The sequence below is a fragment of the Calonectris borealis genome, chromosome 1, assembly GCF_964195595.1.
Source record: "Calonectris borealis chromosome 1, bCalBor7.hap1.2, whole genome shotgun sequence".
NCBI lineage: Eukaryota > Metazoa > Chordata > Aves > Procellariiformes > Procellariidae > Calonectris > Calonectris borealis.
In genome coordinates this window covers 217,317,720-217,330,774 of record NC_134312.1, presented here as the reverse complement: position 1 = coordinate 217,330,774, position 13,055 = coordinate 217,317,720, and the positions used below count along the sequence as shown (strand labels likewise).

Below are 13,055 nucleotides of genomic sequence, written 5' to 3'. Positions count from 1 at the left end.
TACAATGCACAATTTGCATGAAGTCTTTCTGTGAAGGCGAGATCACAAAGTATCTCTGAGCTTAGTGAAAAGTCTCAAGACCTTAGAGGGCTTTTTCTTTTGGTCTGGTTTAAATTACACATCCCTCAAAACAACAGCAGGGTTTTACTGTGGCCTCTTCTACCACTGTATAAACTTTTTAAGCAGATCTGCATGTGAATGAAGCAAGTGCAAAACACGACAAACTCTCCTTTCAGTCCCTGCAACTCAGAGCACTATAGTGGTGCAGTTCAGGGGCACTTTGTCTTAAAATCCACAGTTAAAAATCAAAGATGAGAATTTTACCCTTCATTTCTACACACCGGCAGTGTAGCACCTGATTTCTTCGGTTTTCAAGGCATTTTGTGTTCCTATGCTTTAAATTGATGGCTGAAGTTTTGCCTGCGGAAGCAAAAAAATGAACCCACGCCAATGATGATCACGGATAAAACCAACACAAATGTTAATATAATAAGGAAGTTGATTTTCTTTAGATCCTCTTTTTCACAGTCTTCTGGTCTAATGTTCTCAATGTGCATTTCTTCCTGGTACCCAAAGTTCTGAGTGTACTGGCACGTTAAGTGCTCCACATTGGGGATCTGGACATTTTTGTTCTGGATCATTGATGAGAGCCAGATGTTTCCACAGCAGTTGAGCGGGTTCCCAGTGAGATACAAGTTTTTAAGGGAATTTTCTAATGCTAAAATATTGCTATTCTGTAATGTACTAAACCTATTGTTCCGTAGGTCCAGAACTTCCAGTGGAGAGTCACTACCCCACTTAGGCAGCCAGTTCAGCTGATTTTCAGAGAGGTTTAAATGTTTAAGGTGACTAAAACAGGGCAAGTCGATATTTAAATCTATCAGGCTATTGCCATGTAAATACAAATATTCCAGAGACTTTTCCAGTCCTGATAATGCTTTAATTTCTATTTTCAGTCCGGGGTTCATGGAGAGATCCAAGACAATCAGAGAAGTCTTGTAGAAAGTGTACGCTGGTAGGATGTTGAGCATGTTGTCGGCTAGGTACAAGTACTGAAGAGTCGGAGAATCAACAAATGATACACAACCATTTTCCTCTCCAGCAAGTCTTTGCTTAGCTAATCCTGAGTACATGCTGCAAAGGCTGATATTATTGCTCTGTAGATTAAGCAGTCTGAGGCTAGGAAGACTTGAGAAGATATCAAATTGCAGGGTCTGAAGATGGTTGTTTTGAATATAGAGCTCCTTCAAATTTGACAACGTGCCAGCATCTAGGAGAAGGTTCTGCAAAGCATTGTAGCTCAAATCGAGGACAGTTAGGGAGATCAATGCACTGTCATAAGTTACTGCAAATGCCTGAAGACAGTTTTTACTGAGATTAAGGGTGTGAAGGGACAACATTGATTCAAAGAACTCATCCGGAATGGATTTGATTTCATTATAACTTAAGTCTAAATATACAAGCTGGGATAAATAAAGAGAACTTTTGTTTCTACTTTGCTTCTGATCATGAAGATGAAAAGAAGCATCTAGCCATTCATTTTCCATATAGTCCATTTTATTATGAGGGGATTCAGCAGTGAGCTGGATTAAGTTCTTTGATAAATTCAGAGTTACCAGTTTATTTACCTGGGGGAAGACTGGGAAGTGAAGCAGTTTGTTTTCACTCAGATCCAAACATCTTAAGCTATATTCATCATCTGACTTTGTGGTGTGGAAGGTCTCAATGCTATTCCTGCTAAGGTCAAGTATCTCCAGCTGCCTGAGGTTGAAATCAGAAATGCAAGTAATTGAATTCATGGAGAGATTGAGTTTGGAAAGGTTCACTAGAGTCTCAAAAGCACCTTCTTCTATTTCCATGATGATATTACTCTGAAGATCTATCTCCACAAGATTGGGAGATCCCTGAAACATCTTGTGTGATATCATTATAATACTGTTATCTGCCAAGGAAAGATAGCGCAGTGCTGGAGCTTGTTTAATGAAATACTCAGCCATCCCATTGTACAGACTGTTGTGGGACAAGTCCAGTATTTCCACCTTGGGTAAAAGTCCAATCCCCTCTGTCCCATTCTGAGCAAGCTCATATAAGTTATTGTTGGCTAAATTTATTTCCAGCAAACTCGTCATGTGTGCAAAGACTCCAGGTGTGATGAAGCTTATCTGGTTAGAGCTTAAATCCAGGCACTGGAGGGAAGTGTAAAATGATAACGGCATTTCAGGGATGCTTTGAATCAGATTTCCGGAAAGATCTATTTTGTTTACGTTCGGATGGAGCTCACGAGGGATTTGGTGGAGGTCTTTGTTATGGCAAAATGCCTGCGAGTTTGCCTGCCAGAAAAAGAGAGAAAAGGGGTTGTCACATGACAAATGAAAAACACCTTTGCATGAAATATGTACAGAAAATAACATTGAGCATCCAGGCAGATCCTTCTTCTGAAACACTGATCACATTGCTTTCTCTGAGCATTCAAACAGCAAGAACAACAATCCTAACGCTTCTTTGCAGCTAACAGCACTCATTTCATTTTAAAGACCTTTCTGACTTACAACCGTAGAGAGCTTTATCTGCATATGACACCTACTAAATGTTCTCCTTTTTCTGCCTTTCTCCCGGGCTAGTTTTAATAGCCCCAAGTGAAGGAGTTTTGCCCTCTTTCCATTGCTGTCAAGCACCATTTCCTCACTTCTGTTCTGATGTTTAATTTTCTAAGCTTCATCACTGTACTAGATTTTGCAAACTCTACTTACAATAGTAAGTAGTACTTAGAAGAGTTTCACTCTGTTGGCAGCATAGGTCCCAAAGCAAGGAGGTGGAGAAATGTATAAGGATCCTGTAGCACAAAACCCATCTCTCTTAGTCACACCCTCAGATATTTGATCATGTTTTCCTTTAGCCATGGCTTAGTTAAGAAGTGCATCTTTAACCAAATGGGGCATTCAACAACTGAAACATTTCTGATGCAAATTTCCAAACCCTTCCTGCTTTTACCATCCATGTTTGTCCTTTTCTAAGGCAACAGTTCCCTGGGGAGCACGCCTTATGAAACCACCCACCCAAGACACCCATGATACAACATGGAAAAGACAAATTATGTAAAGCCAGCTTTTGAGAGGAAAAGAGCTGTGATGTGCAGTGGGGGTCATGCCTTTTGAGTCCAGTTCTCAGTAACGAGGTAGAGAAAAAACCCAAGTGTCAAAGTCAAATTCATCTTCTAGATGTATGTCTGTTTAATTGCAGCTAGAACTGAATCTGTGTCCAGAGCAAAATTTGGAGTGTGTGTCATACGGAGCATTGGAAACATGAACATGATCATCCTTGCATAAATGTCAAGCTGTATTTTGTTATTAAGGAGAATATACAGCAATGGGAGGAAGTGGAATGCAAAAGGCTTAGGCAGCATCTAATTTATTGGAGGAAAACTCTTGTTATGAATGTATTTGGGTGACTGGGTCATGTACTATTTGTAGAAAGATCAGAAAGAAAAGAAAGAAAAAAATCTGTTGAATCTTAATTTCTGTGGAGAAGCAGAATCCAGATTCCATGACGCAAAGCTTTTCAGACATTAAAGGAACATTAAAAGTAAAAAACATTAAAAAACATCTGTTTCATGTGAACTTTTAGGTGAATGAAGTGGCAGGTCTGTTTAGGAAAAGTGGGGCAATAGTCAGCATTTTGTGAATCTCTTTTGCATCATGTGAGTTTTGGAGACCGCACAAAAATGTGCCAGAGAAGTGTAAGTGCTCATCCAAACTCTAGATATACACAGGCTGCTCCGCAGTCCTTCCCATGATACGTCTTTCCCAAAGATCCCAAGTAAATGGCTTATTAAAACCTGAACCCCTTCCTTTTTTCCCTCCAACTCACTCAAATCTCCCCCAGTTAAACAAATTAGAGAAAAAGAGAAGGGAATTTTCTGGCTTCTCCCTGACATTATTTCTTTCCTGCAAAGCCACTGTAGAATTGCTCATTTTGAGTTAAAATGTGCACAGAGTTGGGCTTAGCTCCGACGCCCAAATAACAGAGCAAGAAGTCTCTTCTTGCTTGGTTTGTGGAAGAGGGAGAAGCCAGAAGGATACAAAAAGCCAGAGTGAAAAAGCGGCAGCCGCTTTGCAGCCTAAGGCAGACGCCAGGTTTCTTCCCACACTTTGAGCCAGATCTCAACAAGCGTTGAGCACCCTCCACTCCCTCTGGGCACCCAGCATCTTAGCAAAGTCCTGATCCAACTCCCGTCGAAGCCAGCCAGTTGGTTTTCACTGAAGTCGATGGGGGAGAGGTCAGTCCCAGTTCACCACGTATCTTGCAGGATTGGGCCTTTAATCTGCATGCACTGAACCCTTCCCAGTGATAAAAGGGACTGATAAAATCTATACCTCCCACTGTATGCCATTTGTTCCTATAACATCTCCCCTCCCATTTTTTTTTTTAACTTTCATTCCTTTTCACTGACTATTTTGATCCTCACTGAATTTCTTATCTAGTCTGTTCTGCACCATCTTTTCTCCCCTGAGGCTCAAACTGCATGAATTTTGTTCTCATCAGCACTAGGAAGAAAAGATGAAGCACATCTCAGTGGGACGGAGAAAACAGCATCTGTTTTGTGTGTGTCTCCCTTCCTCCCACCCTGTAGCCCAATGGGTTGGCAGCCTGAGGCTAGAAAAGAGGTTTTTGCCTGTCTCGTGTTCTGACTTTATCTTCTCTGCCACTGCTGCCACTGGTTTGTTTGAAGTCCATTGGCAAGAAATACTGCAGGGTGGGGAGCACTTGGTCTCTTCAGTGTCTGGTTCCATTCAGGTGCTGGCGAAAAAATGAACCAACACCTCAAAAGTTGAGCATCGTTTGGATTCTGACTCCAGTTCTTCACTGCTCAGCACTGGGTGGAAATTGTCACCCACCTTAGCAAGAGCCCTACAAACAAAGCAGCTGGATCCAAGCCTCTACTCGTGTTCTGTATCATCTCATGAGCATTTGAACCAAAATATTTGGGCTAGAGCCACTTGGCACTTGTGGACTTGTGCTCGCTCTAGAAGAGCTGTCCAGGCGGAGGCTCAACTACACAACCAAACCTTAGCAATTTGCCCAGGTACCACGTATCAGCTGACCTATTATAGCCAGTTATTCACGTATTCTTGCATGACCTCACTGCAAGGTAATCTATGATTTGCTAAAAATCCTTCCCTTCTATGAATTGTTTGGAAGCTCCTCCTTTCCCAGTTACCATGAATTAGCAGAAACATCTTTCTTTGGGAGGTAAAACATGAACTAGTGGAAGCCCCTCTCCTTGAATGGCAATATCAGTTAGGAAGAACCTCCTGACGTTTAGGGACATGGTTTAGTGGGCATGGTGGTGTTGAGTTGATGGTTGGACTCGATGATCTTAGAGGTCTTTTCCAACCTTAATGATTCTATGATTCTATGATTGTCTCACAAACGGGCAGGTGTGCAGTAACTTGTATAAACACCGCAGCTCACTCCCGTCTCAGGGGTCTGGTAGGGACTGTTTACTTCCTAAAACCTCTTCTACAAGGCTTTGGTTCAACAACAGGAGCACCAGTGGTGAGTCGGAGAGGGGCACAGGTTTCTGACTTGTGCCTCTTCCACGAGATCTGGGATGAAAGTTTCCATTTCTGAGCCTTTGCTATTCTAAAGGTGTCACCACAGGGAAAGTAACGTGTAAAACAACGAGGCTGTGATGAAAAATCATCATGTGAAGTAAGCGGGAGTCCCAATGGACCCATCAGCTAATACAGTAGCTCCCTCTTTCTTCAAGCTGCGTGGAAATGTGTTTGGATTTACACCCTCCTCCTTCCGTTGGACAAAACGCCCAGTGAAGGAAGACGAGCAAAGCTCCATCGACATTAGCAATGCTGTTAATTTATACCAGATGAACAACCCAGCCCCCGACTGCAGCGTGTTTTCTGTCCGGGCCGAATTTATCCCAGTCTTGTTGTGTCGAGCCTTGGGTTGTTGGCTTGCTGAAAGCAGTTTACAGTGGAGTGGTGGAAACAAGCATGTGTTTACTTCTCGGCAATCAGCCTGATCTGTGACCCGTCAAGAAATGGGACGGGGCGAATCTGCTTGGATTATTGCATGTCTCGCCCAGCCTTCATGTGACTATGATACATGGGACCCAAGCTGTCATGTTTACAGTGGCTTCATCAGTCTTCCCTCTCCAGCCAATGAATTGAGCTACCCAGTCACCTTCCCAAGATCTTTTTATATATACTAGGTCTTAATTTCTCTGGAATTCAGGAAGTGCAGCAATATGGCAGGGTGGGCAGGAATGGAATGAGTCCCATAAGGGAGATGTGTACAGCTAGCAAATTATTTTTTTCCCTATTTTGGAAATTCTTGAGGATTTGTGCTGAACAGCTTCAACGCTCCAAAAAAAAAAAAAAAAGATAAGTATTTTTAAACGGCCTGTTACAGTTAGAAGCACTTGGATAGGGAAGGGAACAAGTTCAGCTATGAATAACATTTATAATATTGTACCAGGTGCTTGCAAAAATTGAAGGAGCAAATTTTGTACTGGAGCGAGAGGCTTTGTCACTTCTTTTACCTCCAGCAGAAGTCAAGTACAAGTCCTCTGGCAGCAATGCTGTGTCAGGGCAGAGGAGGTCGGTCTCCCTGTTATTACAAAAGGGCTGGTATAGATGTATTTCATAGAAGATGTTTTATTTAAAGCACAATGAGCTCAGGCCTGATATAAAGGAGTTGATTTTAGATCTAAGTTCCTTCTCTGTCTCAGCCACAGAACCCCCGTACAGTCTTGGGGAAATCAGGTCAAATTTCTTTTAACCAGCCCCCCCTTAGGAAAAAAAGAAGATAATGGCTCTTCTTTGCCCCCCGCCTTTTAGGTGCTGTCACTACAACAAAGACATAGCCTGAGAACAGCCCGCTGAGCATCCACTAACCCAGCAAAGCCCACCTCTGCCATCACAGGGAGCCTGGTCCTGGGGGGGTTTCCCTTCCCAGAGACCACAGCTATTTGTGCAGTGCCTGTAACAAGGGGGTCCTAACCTCATCCAGGATCTCAAGGGGCCTGAGTAAGGAGACAGCCTTACCATTTCACAGGACATCCCCTCTGTGGGCTGATAGTTAGAGGTCCCTTTGTTCACCACTGCCAGGAAGAAGATGACGTACAGTTTCATGGTTCTGCAGGTAAAAGTAATTATGGTTAGATTTCAAATGTGACACAGTGGTTGATGCATGCGAAAGCCGGCACCGGATCATTGTCTAACATGGAGAAGCACACATGCAGTGAAATAAATTAACCCATCTCTGAGCCTGCAGCACTTACCACCTACCTACCTATCTTTGTATCGCTTTGAGCCTGGTGGGAAAAAGAGAGATTTATATGAGGACTTGAAAGGATTTCATGGGATTGCCCCAGTGTGATTTCAGCTGCTACCTAGATGATATCCAGGCCACCCAATGAAGTCCAGATGCTCAAGCTGGGCAGTGAGTCTGGCATCATGGAGAAAGACAACTACTGAAGACTGAATTACCTTCACTCTCCCCATAGAGGCAGCTCAGGTATTTTCAACTGGGCTAGAACTTTGGGGTGCCAAGTCCTGAGCAAAGCGAACGGGTGCCACTCAGAAACAACAAGTATTGGGAACGGTTTCCATTTCCATCCACAACATTTTCTACTCCTCTCACCCCAGAGCGTCAAAGAGCTTTTACACACTCATCCAGATTTGTTGAGTTAATATAAACAACTTAAAGAATGGGCTGAGAACATATTGTCCAAATGTTAGTTTTCCATTTTATACATCCCAGGTATGGGCAGGCTTTGAAATACATTTGAAAGCAGATGCCTTACGAAGAGACAGATATAAAATGGAATGGATTTGTGTGAAATGAAGGTTTCATCAGAGTTTAACTGTTTGGAAAGCACTCCAGAAAAGAGCATAGAAATAACTGCAAAAGGATCAAACAACACTGGGAGGCCTGGGCAATGGGAGAAAAATGCAAATGAAGCCAAGGGAAAGCATTTGTCCCTCAAGTGGCCTGTTTCTAGATGGACACTAATGAGGTCTCTGGTTGTGGTCACCACTGATGTGAGCTCCAGATATCACTTCTTTATGACAGCCTGTGTTGCAAACATGCCGAATCTATCTGTATTTGTACGGCTTCTTGCAGGCAGATCTGAGCTGGTCCTGCCCGCATCCAGAGCCAGTGAGACACACGCCAGCTCCCAACTGGAAGCTATGCAGCAGTGCTTAGCTAGCACTGCTCTTAAGCCTTTCCAGGAGCAAGCCTGCATCTGGCGTGCTCCAAACGCACGCCAATCCCATGCACATGTGCCGCCAAAACCCAGCATCAACGTACGGTTACTCAGCAGCTTCCACCCACAGAGCATCAGGAGGCTGGAAACAAGAAAGATGGGATGATTCCCAGCTGGTGGAGATCCCTCCACTTAGTCACTGTTTGGGGGATGCAGCTGATGGCCACGCTTCCACACAGCAATGGCAATTGCTGAACAGCAATGTCAACAGGTTCACTGTGGGAACCTGCCCATCCCTCCTCTGCCCAGGGAAAAGAGTTGTGTACTAGGAAAAGAGAAACTTGGGAGGCTTAGACCACAACTACTCTATTTTCAGATTGTACATTCCTTCCAGTTGAGGGAAACAACTAGTGATGGATGATGATCTGGGACCCCAAGGTGAAAGAGCTTGGAGTTTGTCTTTGGGGCTCAGCAGCAGGATCAGAAGTCTGTTTTCCTCCTCTAAAACAAGACCAAGGATGTTCAATCTTGACCCTTTTAATTATTGTTTGCAAAATACCCTGAAATCATCCTATGGAAGGAAAAATTGCTGATACCACCATCTATAATGTCTCTGTCATTCCCCCTCTGTTCCTCATTCCCCAGGCTTAGAGGAGTGGGTGCCTCCTCTAAGGAGGAGAAAATGAGTTTTATCGGTTGGGTATTAGTTTGCTGGAACTGAGAAAAAAGACAAACGTACTGATGATTACAAGGCTTTACTCAGAGTCCTCAAATAGAAATTGTTTCTGTTTAAATCCAATGAATTAAGCTGACGAAATCTCCATGGATATTACCCACAACAGGGCACCACCCTGACGGACAGCGTGCGTCCCATGTGCTCTGCGATGTCTTCTCTTGTCACACTGCCAGTTCAGAAAATGGTCCCTTTGCTTCTTGAATGATAAACCTGACACAAGCCATGGTCTTAACATGCTTTGAAACTTCCTAAATTATAAGTTCATAAAGCAACTGGGAAATGGCTGTATTTGAACACAAAAACCTGACTTAATGGCTTGCTGTGTAGACAGATCTGTAGTAAACAAGGACGCTGTCCCTCAAAGTGTTTCTAAGGTGGCTGTCACACCCTGAAGCACTAGGACGTGATGATCTCTTCCCATATGAGACCACACGGACTCCGTCCAGAGGAGGCTAATCTACTCCTCATGGTACAACACAACCTCCTTGCTCATGGAGATTCCCTTCCCAAGGTGATATTCAGTTCAACTGAAGAGCTTTTCTCTGCCTAGCTTTTCTCTGGACAACCTTTAGACCCACCTAAAGGGTGACACAGCACCGTGTCCCCCTCCTCTCTGCCCTCTGGGCAGGTCTTAGGTGCCCACCACCCTCTCCCAGTGCAGAACTCAGGGCTCACAGGACCCCCATTGCCCTGGTGTCAGAGAGCATCACCACTAAACCCTGCCTGCTGGCACTGGCACTGATGTCTCTAACCACAGCTTACAAAAACAGTCCAGGAGCAGCAGTAGCAGCAGCTCGACCTAAAGGAGCTTTTAGTGCTCTGAGGCTTTCCCAGGGTTGAAGCAGCTTCGTGCTCGGTGCCAGTTTGTTCCCACTGGCAGCTGTGATAAAAACCCCAGCACATCTCAGAGCAAGATTGAGCACCGCGTTCAGCGTCACAGCTTTCCATCAGGGTACTTCAGAATTACCCAGCCCCATCCACAGGCAAAAAATACAGGTGATTTCAGTAACACCTCTAAGGAATCTTATTAAGTGGGTCAAATAATTTAGCATCTAGAAAAAGCATGGTACCCAAACAACGTCAGCATGTCCACTTAAGAGATGGGAGGGCAAAGGCAGAGAAGAGCAGTGATTTGCCCCAAGACACATTTGAAGAACCAGGGTTTAATCCCAGTTTGCTCAGTTCCCACTTCAGGACAATCCTCCATTTCTATTACAATATTAACCCTGAAACCACTTCATAGATGTTGCTTGTAACTAACAACCGCAGCACCTTCCAAATTTCCCCCAAAGATAATTTTTGTTACTGCTTACACAATTAACAGAGACATTCTCCTGTGCCAAAGAGAGGTTAAATACGAGAGAATACACAAAACACAAACCAAACCCCCCAGGGTCTGATCCTTTTTCACACAAGGCTCTTCGCTGCTGTGTTAGAGCCTTCAGGGTTAAAAAGAGTGAATATTCCACATTTACCTTGTTTCAAGGGTTTCTCGCATCCCCAAACACTGCTTATCATGTCTTTAAAAAGCATATCCAGCTCTTCAAAACCAGCTCAGTCCTGGTACCGATGAAATTGTTCTTCAGCTTCACGTTCACCCATTCGGGATGCCAAGAGGCTCACTCGTAACTTCATAACGAAGGCATTTTCAGAGAAATAACCTTATTTGGGACAGTGTCTGCTTTAAATTATGTTGCTTGTCTTCCTCCGGACTCCTCTCCGGGCTCTTGCTGGGTCCTAGCCACCGCTGTGCTCCGGACGGAGTCAGCTACTGTGCGACATCCTGAAGCCCTTGCTCGGGGCAGGCGTTGAGAAACAAGGGGGATTTTTGCCAGAGAAACTGTCAGGATCGGGCCACGGGTTTGCTCAGGGGAATAAGTGACTTATCGTTGCCGATGCCATTGTTCAGCTGCGTGCGTGGTGCAAGGCGGCGTGTTTACTTTAGGGTTTTATGTCCGCGAGTTACATTCCTGGAGGGTTGCAGCCTCCTACCCCTGCACCTAAATCACTCTCTGCCTCGTTAGGAAAAGAGCACTCGAGGATTAAAGGTTTCAAATTCACGGCTGATAAATATAAAAGCCCAGAATCTGGAAACCTGTCCTGGAAGAAATAACTCTTTCTCTTTGCAGTGGTCCCGCTGGCAGGAGGGGGGGCCACTGTCAGCTACAACGCACCTGACTTGAAGGGTTCTCATGGCACGAGGCAGGAATCGGGGACCCTGATAAAGGCAGAGGGGTCAGAACACCCAGATAAGCTGCTGAATTTTTGGCAGTGAGTACATAGTGCTGAATCGACAGGACCTGCTAGGAAAAATTCCCATTGCAAAAGGGGTGCTTTTGTCATGCAGAAGATCATTTCAGATGGCTTGCGAGTTCAGCTTTTTATTTATTATTTTGTGCTGCCCTCTAGGGCTGGAGCAGCTGTCTAATTGCTGGTTTCCTCACTTCCTTTTGCTAATTAAGACCTGCTTCTGGAAAACCTGCCTTTACGTACATTTCCGCGTTGCTGTCTCTCAACCTCACAAGCCTGAACTGTTGCAATGCACTTTTCTCATGGTTGAAATAATACGCCAAAGAGCTGGGCTCTTATCATCTCGTTTGCTTTGCAACGCACCCTGAAATGAGAGGCATAAATGCTACGAAGAGGCGGCAGTATGCGTGCGGGCAGGAGAGGGCACGATTAGGTGCAATGGATGGAAAAATGCACGTTTAGCTCTCCATGAGAACAGTCTGCCAGCCAGATTATCACAAGCCTGGCCAGGTTCCCCTTGACTGGGCTCTCAACAGACTGGTTTTGATCACCTTCCCCCAAGCACGTAATGTCTTGAGCGTCCCTTGGTTGGAGCTGGCTGCAGCACTCTTTTTCGCTTGATTCCTTTGGCACGCTCTGTAGAGTCAAGCTCTCCATCTGCAATCCCCTTGGGAAAGTCATGTTGAAGCTTGGGATTGCTGTGGTGTCCAGAGGTTTAAATGCCTTTTGGATGCTCTGGGTTTAAGTTCGCTTCGTCAGCAGCATGCAATAGCACTTGCAACGTACAGACACTTTCGCAAGGGAAACCTCAAATATTTGAGGTCTTCAAGAAGAGAAAAATACTTTTTTTTTTTTTTTTTTAAAAAAAAAATAGGGTATTTTGATTTGATTTGGAGATGGAATACAAATATCATGCCTGTAATGAAGAGTAACGAGTGCCCGGGATGACTGCAATTTCACATTTTCCTACACCTGGATGTTCAGAGCACTTTGGGAAGTCTGGATTTGCAGGGGTAAAAATAGCAGGGGTTTTGGTGGTGGTGTTTTTTAGAAAGCCAGCTCTGTTCCTCAAGCTGTTTTACCGAGTGGCCAAGCAGCTGTGCCAGCTGAACTGTGAAAAAGAGCCTGGCCAGAAACAAATGCCAAAGCAGGAGGGAAGGGCATGCACTGATTCTGCTGCTCAGGACTTTGCTTCATTAAAACCACAGCCTTAGAGGCACACCAACCGCGCTGGGAAAGATCGGCAGCGTCTTTACCATCTTTGCCCTTTCCTAAAGGATATCTGTCAGCAAATAGTTTCAAAGACCCTTAAGCATTTAGCTGACTTCCCATTTTCATGCTTCGGGCTACCCAGAAGTTTATACCTTAAAGTGGTGTTGAAACATTAGCATGGTATGTGCTTGGTAGCCACGTCTGCAGAGCAAGGGGCACCTCCATCCGACAGATCGGGTCATCTCCATCTGGCAAATTGGAGCATCAAGCTCTTTTGCCCACCTGCATAAAACAGCAAGGGCTGTCCCATCCCACTGATGCCAAAGGGTTTGCACCTGTGACTCTGTGAAATCAGGCCTTTCCTGATTTTCCTGTGATCTCCTCAGCAATCGCTGCCTGCCGACATCAGCTGGATTTCACCCCACGTCCCACGAAGCTGGGGGTGGTATGGGGATTAAGGCCGGTGGGCACCTCGTCAGACCTCTCCTCTCCTCCAAAGCCCCTTCCCAGCATGGCCCAGAGCAAGAAGGAAAAGCAAATCCCAGCCGTGGGCTCTCACGAGCCGGACCGTAATCTGCTGCAGGTTCCCAAGGGTTTCAGATAAACAAGAATATGTCTTGACGATGA

General features: G+C 44.8%; 1 protein-coding gene across 1 annotated transcript; it reads right to left on the bottom strand.

The window, feature by feature from the left end:
* Positions 1 to 389: 389 nt before the first annotated feature.
* Positions 390 to 10,464, bottom strand: LRRC32 (leucine rich repeat containing 32). Its single transcript, XM_075140611.1, has 3 exons — positions 10,442 to 10,464; positions 7,065 to 7,155; positions 390 to 2,330 (listed from the first exon to the last, which is right to left on the bottom strand). Exons 1-3 carry the CDS (start codon positions 10,462 to 10,464, stop codon positions 390 to 392), a joined length of 2,055 nt encoding a protein of 684 aa, XP_074996712.1.
* Positions 10,465 to 13,055: the final 2,591 nt, after the last annotated feature.